General features: G+C 43.0%; 1 protein-coding gene across 3 annotated transcripts; it reads left to right on the forward strand.

The window, feature by feature from the left end:
- The first annotated feature begins 80 nt into the window (after positions 1–80).
- On the forward strand, positions 81–24,243 carry nsd3 (nuclear receptor binding SET domain protein 3). Of its 3 annotated transcripts, none has more exons than XM_088285919.1 (25): positions 81–277; positions 2,344–3,191; positions 4,414–4,653; positions 4,729–4,891; positions 4,964–5,118; positions 6,443–7,090; positions 7,637–7,799; positions 7,874–7,974; positions 9,431–9,476; positions 9,765–9,895; positions 10,824–10,949; positions 11,028–11,154; positions 11,236–11,436; positions 11,667–11,846; positions 12,687–12,833; positions 15,794–15,950; positions 16,910–17,112; positions 17,188–17,300; positions 17,381–17,527; positions 17,599–17,721; positions 17,793–17,909; positions 17,982–18,123; positions 18,282–18,388; positions 18,476–18,680; positions 19,746–24,243. In XM_088285919.1, the coding sequence occupies exons 2-25, from the start codon at positions 2,388–2,390 to the stop codon at positions 20,015–20,017; spliced, it is 4,818 nt and encodes a 1,605-aa protein (XP_088142045.1). In that variant the 5' UTR covers positions 81–277; positions 2,344–2,387; the 3' UTR covers positions 20,018–24,243. The 3 variants fall into 3 exon arrangements, with proteins under 3 accessions (XP_088142045.1, XP_088142130.1, XP_088142210.1); XM_088286004.1 differs by having other exon boundaries at positions 12,810–12,833; XM_088286084.1 differs by lacking the exon at positions 12,687–12,833.
- The last annotated feature ends 998 nt before the right edge of the window (positions 24,244–25,241 follow it).

Consider the following 25,241-nt stretch of genomic DNA (forward strand, 5'->3'; position numbering starts at 1 on the left):
AGCCTCTTGTTTTGAACAGGGTGTCATTAAAATCTCCAGTTCCTCCGCTGAAGAAGAGCCCAGCTTTGGGATTGGGTAGCGCGCAGATAGCGTAACATCCCCCTCCTCCTCTCTGTGGAGAATTGCGTTAAAACGAAAAAGGTTAGGCCTGCGCTTTATCAATATAACAGTACACATTTGGTTTTTTTTTTTAAATTTATTTTATTTTTCTTACTTTATTATAAAACGAGGACGCGTTGCTGGCTGGTGTATGTGTTTAGAATGGGACACGCTGAAGGTACTGACATTTTTATTTGCCTGCATTTCGCGACTCCCCGTCAAAAAAAAAAAAAAACCTGCTTCTCATAAGCCGTCTCCCCTCTTTTTTTGTGCATGTTTTCGTTTTAGCACCGCTACCGATGCATGCTCTCGTCCATCCGTCGCCGGTGCAAGCCTTTTGCAGTGGCTGCTTGTTTCTTTTCAAGCACATTTCTCCCCAAAGCGCCAGTGATGGAAGAATAATCACGCCAGACAGGCAGCCATATTGGCAATGTACCGTTAGCGTAGCTAGCGTTAGCCTTCCTTCCTTTTCATCTTATTCGGATGGCCGTGTTCTCTAACACACGCGTTGCGCGCATCAAACACGCGCAAGGATGCATACAACATGTCAACACGGTTTCGTGTGTCTTTTAAGTGGACCCAAAGCACAGATGATAGCCCAAGACGAGCATTTTATAGCCAGGTAGCTTTGAAGCTAACATCCCACAAGGCTATAAGATCATCCAGTGAGACAATTGTCTGCGCAGATGTCTTCTCCCCGCCCGCGTTTCAGTCACACATCTGTAACCAAGTTTTTACGATTTACTCACTATACATCATTAAAAATGACCCCTTTACGTGTTTTTGTGACCGCTGCACGGCACCACACGGATGTTTACATCACCAATATGCACCGTGCTTCACACGTCCAACCACCTCACTCCTCTCAACACTTGAAACGCAATAAAAGTGTCAACAAATTGGTGTGCAAAAGATAGCGGACACTGCTCTTTGTTTTGTTCGGCTATAACACACCGGCTTGTGTTTGTGTTGGCCGCCTAAATACGCGATTGTTAGCGCCGAGGTGACCAGAACACCCCCTGCCCAAAAGCAAGTTATAGAAGCTAGTCGGGTTTGTTTTGACTATGAGTCTCTTTATAATTAACATTCTGCTGTATAATTAACTGAAAGTGGGACTTGATTGAGATGTGGCGACGGACTTTATTGAGAGATTTTCTGAAGCGCCCAATGTTTATCATCCCAGTTCATAATTTCTGGACGTAAAATGTGAGCTGCACTCGTAATGAACGTGTTGTGGAAAAAAATATTCGGAGTAATTTTATTCAATTTCATTTCTCATTAGTGTCAGTGTTTTTTTTTGTTTTTTTTAAAGAGTGCGCAACTGTCACTAGTGCACGTGAATTATTAAACTGAACAGGTGCGGGCAACTTTAATGTGGATTATTATGCACAATTTACTTAAACATACCATACGTTGCGGTAACATCGAATCCCCCCAATACAGGATATAAATAAGCAAAATGAATCACTTCTATGGTTAAAAAAAACACTTTGCCAATAAAGTGTGTGCCATCTTGTTGATAAAATCATTTCATCTTTTGACTTCGATTATCAGATTTGGGTCAATATTCCTATACCAGTACAATGATAAGTCTCTTAAAATTGGTGCCCCTCATTTTAAAGCGTCTATTCCCCTTTGGGTGTAGTTTTGTTGTTTTTTTTTTGGGGGGGGGGGCAGGAGACATGTCCCAACTACTAATTATCCCAACTACAGCATGTGTAATAAATGTTAGAAGTGTATTTTATTTTATTTTTTTTCATGGTTTCATTGTTCATGTTATTTAACCAAATCAAGTCATTTTGGTCATGATTGTTCTATTTTCATAAACATGTTCACCACTTTGTATGTGTCCCTGAAATTGGTGTCCTCACTGTCATTATAGTGATGTTTATGCAGATGTTTTAAGAGACTTTACAGCATTTTGTCATTTTTTAATGGAAGCTGAAACAGTGGATAGTTGCAGAATAAACATTTACAAAGTACACTTGACTTATGTTTCATAATTGTAATCATATGTGTGTAGCTGGATGTTGTCGAACGTAACATCTGGCATGGCATAGTGAAATATGAATTGATATAAAAACCTTTTCAGATATTCTAAATAAATTTGTTACCCGTATAACATTTACTTTCCCATGAAACAAATAATATAAAGTCCAATGGAAAGTGTCTACTTTTTTGTGTCCCCTTAACTTGAACCTTTCTAAACACAAAATGATCATTTCCATTTGTCACTGTCAACAGGTCCAGTCAAAGAAAAAGACAGTTAAGGATGCCGGAGCCCAACAATGGATTTCTCCTTCTCTTTCATGCAAGGGATCATGGGAAATACAATTCAGCAACCCCCTCAGCTTATTGACTCAGCCAACATCAGACAGGACGGCACCTGCGACACTGGCAGTGACCCGGGCGAGGATGGCGGTCCCTCCTACGATTCGGCCCTGGATGCAGACTTCTACCCACCCTCTGCGTCAGAGGACCTGCCACACGTTTCCAACGGCTACCCGCCGGGTCTGGGCATGTACGAACCACAGTCCAAATTCTCCATGTACTCGCAGTTCCCCAACGGCTCGGCTAACGGCTACGGGCCCATACGCAGCTACGCGGAGCACGGCCTCCTCATGCCAGGGGAGAGCACGGTGCTAAGGGGCCCCGGTCTCCAGGAAAGACCCCGTTCCCCTGTTTCGCCACCGCTGTCCACGCACCACCCGCACTTGCACCACCCCCATCATCACCATCACCTCCCCCACGCGCACCACTTCCTGTCAAACACACCCCACATTCAAAGCCACACGCAGAGCCCCCCACTACTGCCCCTGCCCACCCAGCACCACCTTCCCCACACGCCTCACATCATGACCCACACGCTGCCTCCTCCTCCACCCTTGCACCTACCCTCATCCAGCCCTCCCCCTTCCCTTGTGGACAGTACCCCTTCCTCGCAGCCTGTCCAGCCCCTTCCCAGTGCTCCCACGGGAGTTCTGAAGAAAACCAGTTCCCCTGAGATCAAGCTGAAGATTATCAAGACGTATCAGAATGGCAAAGAGTTGTTTGAAACGGCACTGTGTGGAGATTTGCTGCAAGAGCTGCAGGTATTGCAATGCAATCACTTTTTATCTGATTTGATTTGTATTTTTTTTTTTTTTACACTTGTTTGGTTTATTCGTTACTTTGACAAATAAAAATCCAAATACAGACGAGAACAAACATAACAGCTGGTACCAATTACTTTAAAAGTCGGGATGGATTAAACATTTGCGTTTTGCTTCAATTTCTTTTCTCTGAAAAGCAATTGAGGCAAAAGACATCGCACTGTTTATCTGTAACCAGCAGAAATACAGTCAATAATTTGTGGTCTAAAGAAGAACATGACAACGGCTATTGGAAAGTGAACTTCAGACGCCCACTCTGACGGCAATATTCTACTCAGTGCAACAGAGTTGAGAAGCGTCTCCGATCCCATTGTGAGTTAAAAAAAAAGAATCCAATATCTATCCATCCATCCGTTATCTAAGCCGCTTATCCTCACGAGGGTCGCGGGCGTGCTGGACTCTAATTGGTCGTAATTTACTTCCAATGGCCGATCACGGCCCTGCTCATCTCTGTTTGTCGTGGAACCACCGTTTACGAATGACCTGGTTTATGAACAATTTCTGTTCACGCAAAAAAATCTTCAAAGGAAACTTTCCTGGGTTCACGCACTATTTTCGGTTTTCTCACCATCTTGGCGTAGACGCGTGGATGCTTCAGTTGTGCTTTTTCTCACGCTGCTCAAACATTGTTGGCCCTGTGCATCACAGATTACAAGCACAGTCCAGTATCTTTCTTTCTTTCTTGCATTTTAATGAGTCTTTCACTGGAGGACTAGACAGATTAGTTGATGTTCAACATGGGTACGGCTCGCCCCAAATGGCCGCCACATCCCACAATGCAATGCGAAAGCCACTTAGCATTGTGGGATGTGGCGACCGGCTGTATCCATTTTGAAGGCAAACACGACTGTCTGTGAAAAGGCTATTTGTTGGTGAACACACTGTGAACTTTTCTTCATAATATGTTGCAATTATTTCTATACGGTGCAGTGTTTATTTACAACCAGGTAGCGATAAAAATGAGGGAAATATAACTTTGTTCTGGGAATGGAGTGGGTTTATTGTGTTGCTTCAATTGGAATAATTCCGTAAAGGCTTTCTTGGTGAATTGTTAGCTTCTAATTAGCAAGATTTGATATATGGAGACATACACAGGCTAGTTTGCGTTGGCTTGAAAGAAACCCAAACAGATGTCTCACCACTTTCTTATTTTCCTCTTCAGAAGGAATCTCAGAATAACGAGGCGGCTCAGGTGCAGCGCCGACACGAGAGGAAAAAGGAGAAGAGGAAAAAGAGCGCAAAGCTGCAGCTCCACATCCAGGAGCAGAGTTTGGAGCCTGTCCAAGGCCAGGCGGGTTCCACGGGCCAGACGGAGGACACCCGCATCCAGCCGCAGCCAAGAGAGCCTCCGCCAGAGCAGACGGAGAAGCCTCAGAAGACCGTCATCCAAACTGAACCAAAGGCACGAGCTCAAGTTCTCATCTCCGGTGCATTTACGCAAAGTGCTCAGACTTTTAACCAGACTTTTTGCTCTCAGGGTCTGAAAGTCAATCAGCCCTCAGTGATCCAAGAGACAGGATTCTGCAAAGAGTTTGTCATTGGAGATCTCGTGTGGTCCAAGGTGGGCACCTACCCATGGTGGCCTTGCATGGTTTCATCCGACCCGCAGATGAAGGTCCACACGCGCATCAACACGCGAGGTAAGCGCACGTACGAGCTTGTCGGACAACTTTTCAAGGAGAATAAACACTCGACTCCAATTTGCCATGCAGGCCACAGAGAGTACCACGTCCAGTTTTTTGGCAGCGTAGCAGAGCGAGCGTGGATCCACGAGAAGAGGATTGTTATATACCAGGGCAAGCAACAGTTTGACGAGCTCCAGGCGGACACGCTGCGCAAGACCACAAACACTGTGGAGAAACACAAAGTAAGACAACAGCAGAATATTGTTTGTCAGACTTTTTTTTTCATAATGCGTTTTGTGGGCTTATTAAAATACAAGTTGTCATATATATCTGTGCAATAGTTTGGTATAATCACTTACCGGACTCATGCATTTTAAATGCTATGATACCAAAGAAGAGAGCTGGTGAACATATGTTCACTCTCTCACCACAACATTAGATGCAGCAATACTTTATATCTGTCCGAAGGTATTGCACAAGGCTAATGGAGACTGCTGTGTATTAATTATACAATACAATACATTATAACTTTATTTCTAGAGCGCATTTAACAGCAGCTGGAGCTGTAACAAAGCACTTTCCATATGGCGTAATATAAATTCAACAATATGTTCATTATTGCCATTGTCGTTTGCACCAGAAGCACCTCTCAGCAATGTATATACATGAAAGTCAAACTAATAAAAACATCCAGTATGATGCAGACGTGGGCAAACTACGGCCCGGGGGCCACATGCGGCCCGTTAAACGTTTAAATCCGGCCCGCCAAACTTGAAAAATATGAAATGAATAAACCTTCTTAATGTTTTATTTTCCAAATACTGTGGTTTTTCAAAGACATATACATTGTTGTAATGCTTTTGTTCACTTTCATTTAAAATTAAATGTGTTTTTTTTTCTCCGATGAGGTGAGGTTACCGAAACACTCCATTCATCTGCTCCTGGTTTGGCCACTCTGTCAAATTTTAGAACCCATTGTGGCCCGCCAATCAAAAAGTTTGCCCACCCCTGTTTTAAACTATTTCATATCTATTAATATAGGCTATGATTGGATATAAAAAAAAAACCAACTGGCTAGCACAATGGTCTCACAGTGCAGAGATTGTGGGTTCGATTCCGGCTCCGGCCTTCCTGTGTGGAGTTTGCATGTTCTCCCCCGTGGTTTTCCTCCCACATTCCAAAAACATGCATGGCAGGTTGATTGGACACCCTAAATTGCCCCTAGGTATGAGTGTGAGCCCCGATGGTTGTTTGTCTATGTGTGCCCTGCGATTATCTGGCAACCTGTTCAGGGTGTACCCCGCTTACTGCCCGAAGACAGCTGGGATAGGCTCCAGCACCCCCGCGACCCTTGTGAGGAGAAGCGGTACAGATAATGGGTGGATGGAAATGTCATTAAATAATGTGACATAATATTGAACCCTTATCACCCATTCCAATTAGTCAGATTAAGCACCGAAAGGTCTTACACTACAAATGGGTCATATTTGGCATCCTTAAACCAGTATCATTTGAAAAACACACACACACAAACACACTTGATCAATTGGTGATTTTCTTTTCCAGCTTCTGAAACCTATCCCTCAGCGGGAGCGCGCTCAGTGGGAAGTCGGCGTGGGCCACGCCGAGGACGCCTTCCTGATGACGCGCCAGGAGCGCATAGACAATTACACTTTCATTTACGTCGACCCGGTCCCTAACGAGACCCCGATTGCCAAGAAACCCGTTGGCCGGCCCGAAAAGCGGAGCCGACGCTCCAGTGGCTCGAGCAACAAGAAGGACGACGGAGGAGTGAAGTCGCCCGACAGAGAGCAGCCGCCAAGGAGACAGCTGCCACGTCGACAGTGTAGTATTTCCAACGCAGACGATAACAATGGCTCAAATGAGAAGAAGAACTTGAGGGGTGACCAGAATAAGTCTGACTCCCCGAAAGAGGACACTGGTTCTGATTCAGGAGCCAAGCAGGATTCTCCAGCACCAGTCAGGGCGTGGAAAACTGCAGCCGCGAGGAAGCTGCTGCCTCTCTCCATCACCATGAAAAGGCTGAACGTGGAGATCACAAAGTGTGATTGGCCTCTCCTGCAGAAAAAAAATGCTCCCTCCCCTAAAAAAGAAGTCGAGGAGGAGGAGGAGGAGGAGGAGGAAGAGGAGGTGGAGGAGGAGCGAGTGGAGGTCGAAGGCAGGCAACCTGACCTGGGCTACTGCTCACCTGAGGTAGGTGAAGCACAACCGCCTGTTTATGTTTAAGTGTCAGAAAAACTCATGTCAAGATAATTTGAGATACAAGTGTTAATAGTTACGAGTGTGGTCAAAGAGTCAGAGGTGGCAAGTCCCAAGTTACTGTGGAAAAAAAATCAAGCAGGTCTAGCTGAGTTTAAAATTGTAATATAATCTTGCTCAGTCACAACAAATATTGGAGTAATAATTGAAAAAAAATGAAGACAACAAAGACAACAAGTCATGTAGTTCAAGTCTAAGTCAAGTCGAATAGGCACCAAGTCCCAAGTCAAGTCATTCCCAAATCTTTGGCAAGCAAGTCCTAAAAATAGAAACTCAAGTGAGACCCGAGCCAAGTCACGTGACTCGAGTCGCCCCATCTCTGCAAAGAACTCATGCGATTGGTATCTCAAGGCGCAACTGTAATCGAGCGCAGCAATACATTGCCAGAACAAAGACTTATTGAAGCATAACGTAGTTGGGGACCTTCTCTGCCTCACTGTATGCTGAAAGTTCTAACACACAGTTTGTCGGCGTCAACAGGAAAACCGAGCTAAACCCGAGCCCAGTCCCGAGGAGGACGAAGATGCGGATGATATGGAGGAAGAAGGGGAGGATAGGAGAGAATCTCCTGCCAGTCGGAGGAGCGAAGAAGGCGGAACGCAGCCCGCCTCTTCACCTGGCTCTCATCACAGCAGTCCACATGGTTTGTAGACCACCGGCGAGATTTTGAGGGGCCTCAAAGGAACCGGGAAGCTCAATGTTTTCATGGTTCTTCAGGTTCTCAGGAGAGGAAGCTGCAGCGGCGATCTGTTAGGAGCAGGTCGGAATCCGAGAGAGGCAGTGACCCCGTCCCCAAAAAGAAAACCAAAAAGGAGCAGGTATCAAAGCAGTTGGCAATAGATTATGTTGAATTGGACTTAAAAAAAAATAAAGTCTTGTTTTGACTATTTACATCACAACAAACATTTGAAAATGATCTCAAAGTGGAGGTTTTTGAAAACAACTGTGGTGTGAATGCTACTCGAAACAATTATTGGCCTTCTACCATTTGTCGTCATTTTTGCCGACATTCTCGTTCTCATCTGTATGTGAAACTTTTTAAAATGCAAACAAAAACCTAGGACACTAAATATGCGCTGAAATGGTTTAGAAATAGACCACGCCTTTTCATCCGTCAGCTTCTGTTGGATTTTTCCAAGAAGGCAGAGTAAAACGAATATTCAGTAAGCAGCGGTACAACAACATTGCTTCACTAAGTTGCAACAACAATGACCTAAAATGCTCGGCAATTCTCAGAATTTGATTTCATAGTAATGGACTCAACGAATACTAGTACCATGATTCAAGTATTTTACAATTTTGTATTTGTGACACAAATGCGTTTTATATCGATCAAATATTGTTGAAGAACACAAAACCCAAACCTTTCTTGAACATGGTCTTACCACACAATTTCTTTCAAATGCAACTGAAAGGAGGTAAAGATTCAAGATGGGCCATTTTTCACTATCAAGCTCAGTTTATATATTTTTTTGATCCTTTTCTTTTTTGATCTATTCATTTTGGAAATTAGGACATAAGTGACCACTTAAAAAACATCAACTTTTAATGAGGAATTTGGCCACGCCCCACTCCGCTCTCCCCAAAGTTCTGCAAGAGTCACGAAAGGGACCGATTACAAATTCTCCAGTAGAAATCATTTCACTTTCATTGCTAACAAAAAAAAAATATCGAGTGCCAGAGATGTTTTAATGGTTTATGGTTAAAGATGGCATCCGTTTATTTAAATTGGCTTTCGTTGTCAATGATTTGAAGGATAATAAACAAGCTTTGATAATTTATGAGATATACTTTGATCCTTTACGTTACTAAAAGTTGTATTTGTGCTCGGACGTCACCTGTTTTTGCATTACACAAATCTGTTTGCTTGTCTAGCCTGATTTTCACATCATGATTTCCACGTAAAAGGCTCTCTGCGATACGATTGCTGTCTTTCACAATATCGCATAAAGAAATGAAAGAATACAGGATGGACATATACAGCTGCAGCAAAGTTGAGGTAGCATTACGTGAATGCTTGTTATAACTTGCATAAAACAAGATCGATCCAATTCAGAAAAAGACAATGTCATTGAAACGTCCTTGGCAACAAAATGTGTGTTGAACATTGTTGTATTTACACTGTCGTTATGTAAATGATTTTGTTGTCGTTTTCGTTAAAACGAACGACATTTCTGTGCAACGCATTGCTGTTGCCAATATACGTTCCGTTCCTTTCTGTTCGTCTCAAAACGTCAGGCCTTCTTAAAACTTTATTTCGCCACATCATTTCAGGCGGAGATGGCGCCCGAGGCCACACCAAGAGCCGGTTCCCAGAAAGGTTGGTGATGGCGTTCACTTACACTTTGCTTCCATTTAATACAAAGGGCCCTATTTTGGTAGGCGTAAAAACGGACGTGACTTCATTTTTATGCCAGCGCAAGTCTAGTCTAGCATGTTTGGGGCCGTGTTGCGTCGGCGTTCCAATTCTACTGGCGCAAAATCCCAAAAGAAAGTCAACTCCGCCCATACGCACAGTTAGACCTCACTTTGCGCTAGACTTGCGCCCAGAACGAAAATAGGGCCCAAAATCTTTCCTTGACTGATTTCCGTTCTTGCCATCGTTCAGGAGCCAGTGAGATATCTGATGCTTGCAAACCGCTGAAGAAGCGGAGTCGTGCGTCCACAGACGTGGAGATGGCGTCCTCTCAGTATAGAGACACGTCGGATTCCGACTCCAGAGGGCTCAATGATCCACAGGTAGGCTTGGAGAAAAGCAGCAGGCTCAGACAGAAGAGCTGAATTATCTATTATTTAATGAATGACGTACAGTGATGTCTTGACATGCGAGTGGCGAGTGATAATATGACAAGACTCACTGACATATATTCTTCATCCCCTCAGTCTTAAGTACTCAGCGTCTTTGTTTGCCTGCATGACTGTAGTATTATACTGCCTCCAAGTGGCCAAGTAAATCATGATGCACAACCTATTGTTTTTTTTACATTTTCTTCAATTTTGTTCGAAATATATCTAATCACACATTATCCAAGCCGGTTCTCATCACAACAGTCGTGGGCATGCTGGAGCCTATCCCAGTTATCTTCAGGCAGTAGGTGGGGTACACCCTGAACTGGTTGCCAGCTAATCGCAGGTTGATAAATATATGGTTTTATGAAGTACAATGTTATGGAATGCTAGTTTTCCTAATTAGACCCCTCCGCCCCCCCAAAAAAAATCTGATCTTTATTTTTGGTAGGGAGGCTGAAACGGATTAATGGAATTTCCATTCATTTTAATCGGCAAAGATGATTTCAGACCCGAATGTACTCTTTTTTTTTTTTACTGGGAGCACAGTGACCCCTAAGGATGCCCCCCCCTAAAAAAAAATGAGGCTAAAGTGCAAACTGTAAATTGACTTGTGCCAGTGTTCACATATCCACTCATTTTACTATTTTACTGATGGATGGGCTGAAGTGTTGAGCAGGAGTTGTTCAGCATATGCGCGAGTAGATGAAACATTTCCTTGCGCTGTCTCAAATTTTAGGGCCAAAAATTCACCATTTAGTCACAATCTGGAGCCGTTCAATATTTATCACGCTCATCTCATCTGTGTAGCTTTTGCCACACTGTCCATAAACTGGCTTTACAAACACATGGTAACGTTAAGTCTATGTCCATCTCGAAGGGTTTATTTGGCAAGAGTCTTGATAGTCCAGCAGCTGCAGATGCGGATGCCTCAGACACTCAGTCTGTGGACTCTGGCTTGTCCCGTCAGGACAGTAGCACCGGGAAGAGGGACACCGTCTGCCAGGTCAACACTAATCCACACGTGCTGCTTTACTCTCTTGCAAAAAATGTACGCACTGACCTGTGTGATATTTGCGTGTAGATTTGCGAAGTCTATGGTGAGAATTTGGCGGTGTGTGAAGGAGACTGCAACAGGCAGTTCCACCTGGAGTGTCTCGGGCTAACGTCCCTACCCGAAGGAAGGTTCACGTGCCTGGAATGTAGAAACGGTACGTGGATGGTTGACCTTTGGCGACGACCACTGTGTCCTTGCATTTTGCATTCTCAGTCTCTCTGTAACGCTTTTCTAGGCAGTCACCAGTGTTTCAGCTGTAAGAAAGCAAGCCAGGAGGTGACACGTTGCTCCGTGACGGGATGCGGATGTTACTATCATGAGGAATGTGTACGTCAACTCCCAGGCACTACTAGCAGCGCTGGCACAGGCTTCAGCTGCCCTCAGCACAACTGCGCCACCTGCTGTCTGGAGCGAGACCTGCAACGAGCCAGCAAAGGTGATACATTACACGTATTCATGGAGTCGTGTATAATTTGATACCCACCCCTCAGGGTTCGAAATGATCCTGGGCCACTACTTCAAGTTCACTGGTGCTAACTTGACTGGGCCAGTACAAAAAAAAAAAAGTCGAGGAATTGACTTGAATTTTGGGTGGCGACTCCCAAAAAAAAAAAAAAAAAAGGCTTTAGGTCTGATTTTTTTTTTTTTTTTTTGTCTGCTCTCTAGGTCGCCTGATGCGTTGTATCCGCTGCCCAGTGGCGTATCACACAGGCGACAGCTGCGTGGCAGCAGGCAGCGCCATCCTCACACATCATATCATGATCTGCAGCAGCCATAGCAGCACCAAGAAGAATGGCCTCCTGACTTCCCCCGTCAACGTGGGCTGGTGCTTCCTGTGCGCCAGAGGTAAACCCCGCCTCCCTCTTTTACAATTAACACGTACGAAAACCTCCACAAAGACACACTCCTGCGGCCATGCTGCAAGCTGAACAAGTGGCGCAGAAGTTTTTGTTTGGCTGATTTGAAAGTAATACGAATTATCAGTTCCACTATGACATGTAAAACAAGACCTTGTTGCCCTCCATGAATGTTTTTTTGTGTGTGTGTGTGTGTGTGTGTGTTCTGATTTTGGGGAAGCCTTTTTCTTTTGGGAAACCTTGCATACTTCCGCCGTGTTTCCACCAAGTGGTACAGTTCAGTTGTGCTCTCCTTTTGCATGGTCTAGAAAAATAAATAGTTCACACTCTACTATTTTGGCCCGATGCCAGCGATATATCACAGATACATTTTGGTGCAATTTCCAGCTTTGGACAATTGGAAAGAAATGATACATCCAATCTATCAAACTGAACTCTACGACACGGTGGAAGCGGGACTTGTGATATTATGCATTGTGTGTTTCCTCCTTGGCACCGTTTTATATTATTAGCGGGGCTGCTAAATGTAATTTCTCGTTCGTTTTCTATTACAAAGAGCCAAGCTTGTTACTTTCCCGCTTGAAAGATTGTCACATGTTGATGTCCCGGATGTTGATGTTGAACAATGTTGATGGCCCTATTTCCTTTTTAAACAAGTCCAGTGTCCTGTCTGGCCCCTTTGTGTTGGGCCAAACTGTTTGACATGTTTCTGACTTGTGTTGTGAGTATGTGTGAGAGACAGCATATGTTCTTTTTGTTTTTTGGGTAATTTTTTTTTTTGTAGTCTGACTGCGGCTCACCCCCGTCTTTTCCTGTGTGTCTTGTGTAGGGCTGTTAGTGCAAGACCTTACTGACACCATATTAAGTTCATATGCCTATAAGTCCCACTACCTTCTGACTGAGTCAAATCGTGCTGAGTTGAAATTACCTATGATTCCCTCTCCTTCGTCAGCTACCAAAAAGAATGTTGGGAAAGGTAACTGAACAGTTTTACTCTCTCTCCTTTTTTCCCACTGGTTTGTGTTTGTTTTGTGCCTGCTCCCATCCCGATGAGTTTCTCCTTTTTTTGAATGCCACTTTCATTTCAGCCTTCAGGTGCCACCTTAATTGACTGGTTCCATCTGCAGTTAATTGCCATGCAGAGTTGCGCATTGAATAAATAACCTCAGCCTGAATCCCTCTTGATTAACAGATGACTCTGGGTCGCATGCAAAACAAATCTAATTGGACTGTTTCAACCAATTTGAAAACTTCCAGTTGGATTCACCAAAGCATTTTCTTATTTCATCATGATTTGGCCCTCATCAATAAATCCGGTTACCATATTCTCAGAAATAGTGTTGTACACTCTCAAATACGCATAGCCCGACCAAATACAAGTACACTTACTTAGATTTGAGCATTTGCCGATACCGCGTACAAATACTTGATAATGCCATTACAATGAGGGGAAAAGGTGTTACTTTTTGCTATTATATTCAAAGACTGAAAAAGTTTTACTGTATTAAAACCAGTTTTTCCCAGCATAGAAAGTATATATGACCGAGTATTGTTATTTCATCTTTCTTGAAATTTTCTTAACCGTTTCAATACGTATTCATCTTTTAAAGGCGTATACGGTGCTGCTATTTGTTAGCCCGTTTATAGTGTTAGCATTAAGTTAGCATATCTTTGCAAGACGAATCTTTGCGTTTGCTGGAATATACAATACATGTAATCCTCTTCATTTTGTCTTCGTTTTATTGTAAATGTTAACTAGTTTTTTTAGATATTTTAATTTATATATATATATATATATATACATATATATATATATAGATAGATAGATTAAATATCATTTTATTTTATTCTTTTTATTTAAAAAAAAAAAAAAGCTAAAACTTTGCTATATAAAAATGGCTCTATTTTCCCCAGCATTTATGGCCTGTTAAGTGTTTAAACACCCGTAACTCTTTGAGTAAATCATTGATTAGCAGAAGTACGATGCATTATTTTCACAAAATTTGCTCATTCAAGAAACAAAGAGTGAGTTATTCACTCATTGTTGACTCGTACATGATTGATGAATTTTTATTCCGATTATTTTTCTCGGTGAATGCGACAGGTCGTCCTGAATAAACTCTGGCTTTTGCATGTGGCCCATTGTGCGACGAGCGAATGGTCAGTTTAAGAATCTCGACAGCAGTATAGCGCCATGGTGCTGGATGCTCTGCGTTGGTTCATGCTATGTCTGTGGTTTGTGGAGGTGCACTGCTTCTCTGCTTGAGCACTGTGGGCTTATTTTATTTCCGCAAAAGGCCATGTCCAGCCTCCCCTTGCTTCAACCCTGACCCCAATTGTAAGTTGGATTTTTGACTGAAATTGTCAGATGAATTGACATTTTGGGCACATCTCCTATTTTTACATCATTGACCTGCCTTGGATGGAATTCAGTCACATTTAGGAAATGAGCAGAGCACAAGTTAAGAGTCAAAATAGTGGTAGTGACATATTGGCGCAAAATTGGTTCTGAAAATTCCATACAAGCTGGTCTATGCAAGGTGCTGTATGTATGATGGGGCACAGTTTGCTTTATTGGCAGGACTGCATGCCTGCTTTTTTTAATTATGATTTTTGTTTTTATTTTAAAGCCCTGATCACTGGCTGATTGGAATCCAGTTTTGCTGCTGCATGAGTATGCAATTGACCAGCCCGTGGTACAGTGCTCTGAATCTGATTGCCAGACATGCAGTAACTGAGCTACTTAAAGCGCTAACCAAGTTGATGACGTCAAGCAGGAGTAGCCTAGCATTTACAGCCTCCGTCATGGCACGTGGAGCCTTGACCACTTCAAAATATGATGTTACAAAAGTAGCTTCACTTTGATTTGTGTGGACAGTGGAATCTCCAACGTTGAACGCAAGCTAATAAACGATGTTGTAGTTGTAATTTCCCCATAGACTAGGAGGTGTAATAAAATGAATTAAAACTCAAAGAAAGTCAACGACTCACCCCTTTGAGATACCTGACAGAGACATGATGGACAGTAGAAATGTGACACTCGATGGAAAGCTTCTCCGGTCATTTTTATCCTGGTCATTAGCCATATGCTATTTCTGTCATATTGCTGCCTTCCTAAGAGAAAAATGTCCAAAGTCAGTGTGGTTTGTACGTTTCCTTCCAGCCCGTACCGCATAAAGAATAAGGATCTCACCGAGTACCATCATCCTGAACAACACTTACATACCATAAATGGCATACTAGGCCAAAGTTAGTTAAAAATCATGCAAATGCAAATGTATTGTGCTAAAAAGTTCAATCCAGTAGTTTTTGTGTTTGCCACGAGAGAAAGCCCACATAACTCAAAAGGGGTCCATTATTTGTACTTAGTCATTTATAAAATCATGTTTAGTTGAACAGATGATGCAATTCTACCCCTAAAATGAAATGATTAATAAATACAATATAGGCAGTATTGGGTTCCTTTTTGATTTAGAAAGAAAAAGAAAAATGTAGGCCATTATTTTAGTAGGGTGACAATACAATTTACTGGGCAGTCTCGCTTGTCACAGTCGCCATTTCTGGTTCTATGGTTATCACACACTTTCTCTTTATTCATAAGGTAATCATTTAGACTTTCACCAAGCGAAAGATTTATTGATGTCACTTATGACTATATAGTTTGACTTTTGAGACATATTTATCCTGAAAACTTCAGATTTGACCACTTTTGTGGGTGTTCAGCTTTGGAGCTTCCACTGTACCTGCTAGCCTGACACTTTGGTCGAATTTTTGTCCTTGGGCGTGTCTGCAAATGAGATTCAGAGCTTGTTCAGCTTTTAAATTCTTTAAGCCTAATGAGACCCTCCCCCTCTCTTTGCATACTCATTTCCCACATCAAACACACACGCACGCATGCACGCTCATACCCGTGTCCATCCATACATACAAATTTAGGAGGCAAGTTGCTGTGCTGCGACTCCTGCCCGGCTTCCTTCCACCCGGAGTGTTTGGAGCTGGACATGCCAGAGGGGCCTTGGTCCTGTAGCGATTGTAGGGCCGGCAAGAAACCTCACTACAAACAAATTGTCTGGGTCAAACTTGGAAACTACAGGTATGTACAGATGAAGGACACGCGATATGACTAGAGATGTGTGCGGTTCATGTGATTGGCTGGCTCCAATCCATTCATTAAATGGAGTCAAATGTTGGTAGTCGTCATGAAACATTAGCCACGTGCGATAAGTCAGTTTGAAGGACCTGAATAGATAGAAGCAATGAAAAAAAAAAAACATATGCTGCAGTAGCACGTGGGAGTCGCGAGTCACGTGATGTCAGAATAAGGAAATACAGGCACGCTTGAACGCAGGCTGCTGTCTTGCGTCTCTTCATACACACACAATGATCCTTAAATAAACCTCTGCAGTTAGCATCTCTCCCGGTGGGTTGAGGCTGGAAGAGTACCGAGGTGGCGGCCAGAGAACAGGGGACTGACCGTCAAAAAAGGGTCAAGTGCCCCGATCTGCTTGTTACTACGCACCTCTGCCCACAAGCCTCATACAACCAGCTCTCGTCTTCATTTTGGCCTAGCGAGCATTTACATTATGGAACGTCCTGTAATATTTGTCGTCTTATTTAAAAAATAATAATAATAATATTAAAATGGGTAAATAAAATGAATGTTTTCATTCTCTATTAATGTAGTTCTTTAAATAATTCATGGATCTGTTGTCATGTACGTTTGGTATTTTGAAAACAAGTCATTCGAATTTAATTCATGAAATGAAAAAAAAAGACAGTTTATTTGGATTCTATTTGAAAAGAAATAATTCATTCTTGAAATTGCCACCTCTGCCCATTTTGAAATTCAAATGTTGCCTTTGAGCTCAAAGGTTTCCTCACCGCTGTCATGTCAAAATTGGGTGTATAGATAAAAATTGTGCTGAATTCATCCCCAAATAAATATCAATACAGTGCCTTGATAACTCCTGCACATTGTGTAATATTTAGTTTTCTCTAAGAGCTGTGCATCTATACCTCTCTGACACGATGCCTCGCTCTCTTCTCTTGTAGGTGGTGGCCGGCAGAGATCTGCAACCCTCGCTTGGTGCCATCCAACATCCAGAGCCTTCGCCACGATATTGGCGACTTCCCCGTCTTTTTCTTCGGTTCCCACGACTACTACTGGATCAATCAGGGCCGTGTCTTCCCTTATGTCGAGAACGACAAAAACTTTGTGACCGGTCAGGTCAACATCAACAAGACTTTCAAGAAAGGTAATCAACTGGAGGTTGTGGAATGCCTTTCCAAAAAGGCAGACCACAGAATACAATGTTGTTGGACTTTTTCAGCTCTGGAAGAAGCAGCCCGCAGGTTTCAAGAGCTCAAGGCCCAAAGGGAGAGCAGGGAGGCTTTAGTGCAGGAGCGCAACTCTCGCAAACCGCCGCCCTACAAATTCATCAAGGTAATAGCAAGCATTCTTCCTCGTGCTTTGTTGAGGCACTGTCATATTTTTGAAATGGATGTTTTGATTTCTTGTGGTAGTCCAACAAACCTGTGGGGAAAGTACACATGCATGTCGCCGACTTGTCCGAAATCCCGCGCTGCAACTGCCGGCCTGCGGACGAGCACCCGTGCAGCCTCGACTCTCAGTGTCTCAACCGCATGCTGCAGTATGAGTGTCATCCTCAGGTTTGTTGCGCCGCTTGTCTTTTGCGACAGCGTCAAGTGGCACCGGTTAACCTCTTTCTGTCATGGCACAGGTGTGCCCTGCAGGAGACAATTGCGAGAACCAGTGTTTCTCCAAGCGCCTGTATGCGGAGACGGAGGTGATCAAGACAGAGGGCCGTGGATGGGGCCTCAGAAGCAACCAGGCCCTGAGGAAGGTCGGTCAAGAGGACTGTTTCCTCAAACGGAATTGTTTTCTTACCTTACCTTACACTACTGTTTCCTACAGGGTGACTTTGTGACTGAATATGTTGGAGAAGTCATTGACTCGGACGAGTGCCAGCAGCGAATTAAACGCGCCCACGAGAACCACGTCACCAACTTCTACATGCTAACCCTTACTAAGGTAACAGCATCGTGAAAAGCACATGCTCTCCTCCACCGACGTTGTCTTCATTTGCATCTTTGCACACTTCAGGATCGGGTGATTGACGCCGGTCCAAAAGGGAATTCTTCCCGCTTCATTAACCACAGCTGCAGCCCCAACTGTGAAACTCAAAAGTGGACGGTCAATGGCGATGTCCGCATTGGACTCTTTGCTCTCTGCGATATAGAGGCCGGTGAGTTAACGACCATAACAAGAAAAGAATCAAGGAAAGTCATACGTATTTTGGCAGCGGTGGTTAGACTGGGGGCGTGGTCGCGATTTTACTGGATTCACGTATGCTCATTATCAAGGTCAGAGGAGTGGAATGAAATGCTTCTTGTCTGTGCGCAGGCACCGAGATGACATTCAATTACAACCTGCACTGCGTGGGCAACAGGAGAACATCTTGCCACTGTGGATCAGACAACTGCTCAGGTTTCCTCGGGGTGCAGCCAACGGTAAGTGCACATTCCGCTCCCTATAAGAGTAGAAAATCGCTTTAAGCAACTTGTCATTGTCTTGTGACTCCCCCTCCGACCCCAAAGAGTGCTGTGGTGCAGGAGAAAGAGGAGAAGGCAAGGAACGCCAAGCTGAGGCAGAAAAAGCGGAAGCTACGGATGGAGGGAAAACACACACACGAATACTTCTGCTTCTGCTGTGGAGAGGGAGGAGAGCTGGTGATGTGCGACAGGAAGGAGTGCCCCAAGGCGTACCACCTGCTGTGTCTCAACCTCACCAAGCCGCCATATGGTGATGGTGAAATCTATCAATTTAACAGTTAGTTCCAATTAAGCGAAAGTGTCTCAGCTGAGATCTTCCAATAGGGTGCACAAAATATATATATATTAAGGCTGTGAAAATGAAAGCGTTAACTCAAGATTATTTTTTTAAAAAGTGAATGTGATTACATATTTTAACTCAGTTTTATTTTTCTCAAACATTTATTTGTATAACTTGGGAAGCCAAATTCCAAATTAGCTGTAAGTCTTTAGCACATGATCTCAGAACAAAACATCTTGCATAAGTTACCACGGAACTGCAAACCAACACTGCTGGACTGTGGCACTTACAATTAAATATACTGTATAAGTTTTGAGAATTGTTTCTAAAAAAAAAATCCTGTAAAGATGACTCCGTTTAGATCGCATTGAAGGATCACACACTTCATATTTGGTGATTTTGCATTAATTCCAATATATTATTCAAGTAAATACCTGTTAAAAGCCTCACAAAAAATAGTAGTTGGAAAAAACGTGATTAATCGCAATTAATTTTTTTGCGATTAATTAGTTAAGATAAGTAATTGTGTATATATATATATATACATTTATATATATATATGTATATGTATTATGCAAAATGAAAGCATTAACTCTGGCGATTGATCTAAACATTTTTAACTCAGTTACATTTTTAACTCTGTTTGATTTACTTAAAAAATAATTTACATACTTTGAAAAAAAAAAACACGACCATATTAGATGTAAATCTTTAGCACATCATCTCCGAACAGCAAAGCAACACTGCTGGCGTGTGCTGCTTGTGGGCACAATTAAATGTCGATGTTTGGAGAATTTTTTATGATTTTGTAATTCGTTAAAAAATGTATAAACTTGACAGCACTAATATACAGCACTTCCATATATGTGAGGTGCTCAGTCGCTTAGTGTGCAGTGAAGAGTCACCAACTGTAATTTTTCACATTGGTCCACTACAGTCATGTGGTGCTGTGAGCCTGGCACTTTTTTCAGTAGTGTTGTTGGCCCAAATAATTTTTGTATAAGTGATGCATCTTAATCGTTTTCTTGCCCACAGGTCGTTGGGAGTGTCCCTGGCACGACTGTAGTATCTGCAGCACGCCGGCCTCGTCTCTCTGTGACTTCTGCCCTCGCTCCTTCTGCCAGGACCACGAGGCGGGCGCCCTCACCGCCTCCTCGCTGGAAGGCCGCCCTTGTTGTTCCAGCCACAACCCCCTCAGTCCCCTGGGCTCTCTTAAGCCGTTGCCGTCTTCTTCTCTGAACCCCGTCACGGTCAAAGAGGAACCGCAGGGAGACGATGTGGCGCTCTCGTTACCTCGTTCCCTGTGAAGTGCACTGCTGGCGCTCCACCCACCTGTGCTCATTAAAGGGAATATAACATTTTTGGATTATGTTTGTTTTGTCTGACCTTCGGAGCCGGGTTGAAGAACTCCATAAGTGGCAAGCGCAGTGAGATCGGAGCAGCGCGGGACGAGGTTGTGCACCATTCTTCGCTCCTTATTCTGTCAAACTCCACTTACACGTAACAACGCCAAGATCCCTCGGACGAACACCTCGTTTTGCTCCCCCTTCGGATTATCCCGAGTGTCGTCAGTAGCCGGCTGTTTGAAGGAAGTGAGATGGAGGGAGGGGACGCCAAGCCGCCTCTCCTCTTGTTTACCTGCTGTACGCCACGGCTGGCATCTCTCACACATTTCCACTGCCCCGACGCCGCTCCTCACGTGACACGCCATCGTACCGAGCTCTTCTCCTTCCTCTTTGACAAACCAATTTTTTTTTTTTTAGGCCCACACTACATTCCAACATTCCTTTCACCATGTTTTTGATATACTTATGACTATAGATGAATATAATTATATACATATCTATGTTTGTTCATGTTTACAGTCAGATTTTACTCACTTCATCTCGGTAAGTGGTGTATTTCTTTGTTTAGGTGTTGCGCAGACCTCCTTGTGAAAATCGTCCTATTAAGGTGAAATAATAATGATATATAGCGTACTGGTATAACATTACACAAGTACTTGTGACTTTTGGTTTGCTCATTCACGTGTACATAATTGGCCCATGATATTGTAAAGTACTTCCCAACGGGGAGCTCAGCCTCCACACTTGATTTTTAACACACAGTTGTTGTTGTTGATGTTGTTGTTTTTTTTTTTAATATAAAGGTATGTTCCACATTTTCTCTGAGCCGCTGTCATGCTCAAGGGAAGGACGGTAGAGGGGCCCAGCCAGTGAGCGCTGCTTTCTGAGTATCGTTAATCAGCCTTAAGGGATGACTTCTGTTCCATTGTGGCTGGAGGAACTACTGCCCAGATGCATTTAAGTAATGTTTGTGTACTGTGACCTTTTTCTTTTTTGCTGTTTTTTTTTTTTTTTTTTGCCAAAACTTCTCTGAAAAGCACTTTCACATGCCTTGTCATTACACTATTTAGTTCGGTCACACATATACAGAAATGTGTATTAAAGGAACGTAAGTGTTTTGAAAATGGATACCTCTTCTTCTGGTAGTAACATAAGAATTTAAAATGTGTCGTGACAAAAAAAAAAAAAAAAAAAAACTTTTTGGGGAGGGAGGGCGAGCAATATTTGAACGGCTGCCGGCCTCATGTTGAAGAAAAAGTGAATCAGTATCATGACACACAGTCCAGTATAGTGTACAAAATACAACCTGTACAGTGTTTTTAAATTGCTCATCTGTCAAATCTTTTGTATTTATTGCACCACATTTTATACCAATTGCTTTGTCCAACACCAGTGCAGTACACCTTGTCACCACCTTGTGACATTTAAAAAGAAAAAAAAAATCTGAGGGGTTCACGCATTCTACCTGTAATTAATTTTGTTTGCTTTGTTTGTTTTTTTTTCAACTTGGTGTCATGATTCCACATTAGCCGCTGCTCATGTGTGGTGACTCATCACTGTATTTGCCGTTAAAATCAGTTCAAAGCCTTTATCCTGCTTCCCGGGTACGAGGAGATTTGTTTGTTTTGACCTCGCAAGGTGATTGGCGTCTTAAAACACTGAATGCAGAGCCATTTGTTAACAAAGTTTTTATTGTGTAAACTTGATTAAAAATAGAGCTGGTGCCATTTGACAGCTAAATATTTGGACACATTTTGGCTCTCGGATACGTTAAGCGAGATGGTCCATATCTCCATGTTCTCTTTTGCACTTAGGTGTGTAACATTGTCTCATTTGTTGGCATTTTCCCCTCAGTGATGTACAGTGCCATGAACAAGTATTGTCAAAAGATTTGTATTTGTATTTTTTTTTTGCAGTTTCCTCATTTAAATGTTTAGATCATCGAACAAGTGTAATTATCAGACAATGATAAACCAAGTGAATACAAAATGTTGCTTTGAAATGTTGATTTTTTTTTTTATTCAGGGCAAACTTAAAAAAATATTCAATTACTGTGAGGAAAAAGTACTTGCCACGTAAACCTAACAAGTGGTCTGGCCACTTTCACCAAGAGCAAGTGAACTCAAGTGTTTCTTCTAAGTGGCACATCTCTGTGGAGATATTTTGGCCCTCTCTTCCTTGTACAATTGCTTTCATTGCGCAATACTGCAGCGTTTGATTGAAATCTGGACTCCAAAACTTTGATTTTCGTCATTCCAAAGTTGACTTTTGGATTATTGTCTTGCTGTAGAACCCAAGTACGCTTCAGCTTGATGTCCCCAACTGTTGGCTAAACATCCTCCGTCAGTGAGCAGAATTCTTGCTTGCATCAATCACGGCCAGTCACCTAGGTCCTGAAGGAGCAAAACAGCCCCAGGCCATCACACTACCACCACCACATTTGAATGTTTTTTTTTAAATGTTGTGTTACATTTCTGCCAGACGTAATAAGACGGACACCTTCCAAAAAGTTCAGCTTTATTCTTGTCAGTTCATAGAATATTCGACCAAAGATCTTGGGAATCATTCAGACGTTTTTTGTGTGTGTGTGCGTGTTCTTTTTGGTCAGCAGTGGTTTTCACCTTGGATGATAGTTGATGTCTTTTTTGCACACGCTCTTCCTTATTGTTGACGAATACTAATCTCTGGCCTCGTCGCTGTGCTCTTGGGGTCATTTTTGTCGACTGTCCACCACGGTCCTGTTTTTAACCCTTGTTGATGATAGCTCTCACTGCTTTCCGCTGGAGTCTGTCATAAAGCGTTAGGAATGGCTTTGTAAGCGGTTGAATGTCTATTACTTTATTTCTTATTCTGTTCTGGTATTTCTTGAGATCGTGGAATATTGCTGCTGCGTCTTGAGATCTTTTGGCTGACTTCATTTTGTCAGACAGGTTATATTTCAGTGATTGAACAAATTTGGAAGTAATCAAGCTTAGGTGTGATCAAAGTTTCATTTGATATTTACTCGGGTTAACTTTGTCTGATATTTATATTTGTTTGATGATCTTAAAATGGGGGAACTATGCAAAAAAAAAAATTAAGAATCTGAGAAGAGGGCAACTTTTTCACTGCACTGTGCATGACTTGTATAGCTTTCCTCTCAACTTAGTCATCGGTCATCAAGGCACTTTTCACGCTCACGCATGTCACCACCCAAACTTGAATGTTATTATTTATTCATGTGTTATTTTAAGTGGACCACTGGCAATTTTGTTGTTGTTGGTGAATCATAACGTCATGACTGGTCTTTGTCTTTTCAAGCTGACTGTTAGGCTGAACTGCACATTTGAGTCTTAAAATGCGTCATCACGGCGCAATTTCTGTTCCTTTATTATAATTGTCTTTTTTTTTGGGGGGGGGGGGGCGCATGCACATCGCATGACGTCGCTCAGTGCCATTTCGCCCGCTCTGCTATTACAGTGGCAGTATTAGAACACTTCATTTGTGTGTTGCATCATTTCACATTGCTTAAATATTTTAATGCCATTATTTTGTGAAAAATCCTCCCCAGCATGTTTGTTCCCTTGTGACCCTTAAAAGCCTTAGACTGACTTTTCAAAGCATCATGAAATTCGTTTTTATTTTTTTTAATATCCATCAGCCACCCTACAGTGCTTTAAAGTTTCCATTCACTGTAGCATCTTTTTTCGTGCAATTTTGCTGACTGTTGTTGAGTTTTTGATTGACAGGCAGTCAGAGAAGAATTGGTGTTGTGCTGAATAAAAACTCACTTGCAAAGCACTCAATTGTTTTTTTTTTTTTGTTGTAGAGTAAATTTTGAGTTACTAACTGGGGTCATATCTATCTCTCTTGGTGTTGCTTCAATGAAAAATGTGGATGAACACGACCATCATGTTGATTCCTGTTCAACCTGTGTTACTGCATATTGTTGGCGAACCTGTAAATAGTCTTGCATTGTATTTGCATAGAACCATGTTACTGTGGCGTGCTATTTTTATTTCATTTCTTTGCTTGTACAATTCCGCTTCTAAATGTGCGTGATTGTTGGGAAGACACTCTTTTTGTACATGACCGTCTTTTTATTTGAAAATATGACTTCTGTCCTTTTTTCATTCAAAAGTTGAGTTGGAGGAGTTCAGAAATGCCTGAAGTTTGACTTTAATAAAGCTGTACTCTGTCTCAGTGAAGCGTTAGTTTTGTGTCATCTTTTAAATTTGATGCAAAAGCAAAATAGCCATTGTGGTAATAACAAATAAATCGAGATTAACCATGTATCCGATACAAAATGAACATCATGCATTGTTTAGAATATTTCCAGTTTTTGGGGGGGAATCGAACCCTACACCTCTGCACTGTGAGGCCCTTGTGCTAACCAGTCGCTCACAGGGCCGCCCCCTTTGCGATTACATAAAACACAAAACTGCAAAGGTGATTTACCAGTCCTGCACGTTTGACTACAATTGGTTTTTTTTTCTTCATTTTTTACAATTGCCTTTGGGAGACGTCTTGAAACATGACAATGTATCCTGCGCGAAAGGGGCCGTTCCTCCCAATCACACCCTTCCAAGTCTCACTGTCATTAACCACGTGAGCATTGAAGTCCGCCAGCAGTACGAGGGGGATCTCCAGGGGGGGGGGCGCTCTCTAGCACACCCTCCAAAGATTCCAAAAAGGGTGAGTACTCTAGGCAATAGCCAGGACCCGTCCCCCCACCTTAAGGCGGAGGGAGGCCACCCTCTTGCCCACCGGGGGGAACACCCAATGTACAGGCACTAAGCCGGGGGGCTACAAGTATGCACACACCTGTTCGGCATCTCTCACCTTGGGCAAATCCTGAGAGGAAGAGTGTCCAACCCCTCTCAAGAGGACTGGTACAGGAGCCTAAGCTGTGTGTGGAGGTGAGCCCGACTATGTCTAGTCGGAACTTTTCTGGCTCACACACCAGCTCAGGCTCCTTCCCTGTCAGAGCGATGATATTCCATGTCCCAAGAGCTAGTTTCTGTAGCCGGAGATCAGAGCGGCAAGTTCCCTGCCTCTTGCCATTGCCCGGCTCACATGGCACCTAACCCCTTTGGCCCCTCCCACAAGTGGTGAGCCCGTGGGAAGGGGGATCCATGTTGCCTTTTTGGGCTGAGCCCGGCCGAGCCCCATGGGTACAGGCCTGGCCTCAAGGCGCTCGCCAACG

This window comes from Idiotropiscis lumnitzeri, chromosome 1 (genome assembly GCF_059441095.1).
Source record: "Idiotropiscis lumnitzeri isolate Australia: NSW breed Sydney's pygmy pipehorse chromosome 1, RoL_Ilum_1.0, whole genome shotgun sequence".
Lineage (NCBI taxonomy): Eukaryota > Metazoa > Chordata > Actinopteri > Syngnathiformes > Syngnathidae > Idiotropiscis > Idiotropiscis lumnitzeri.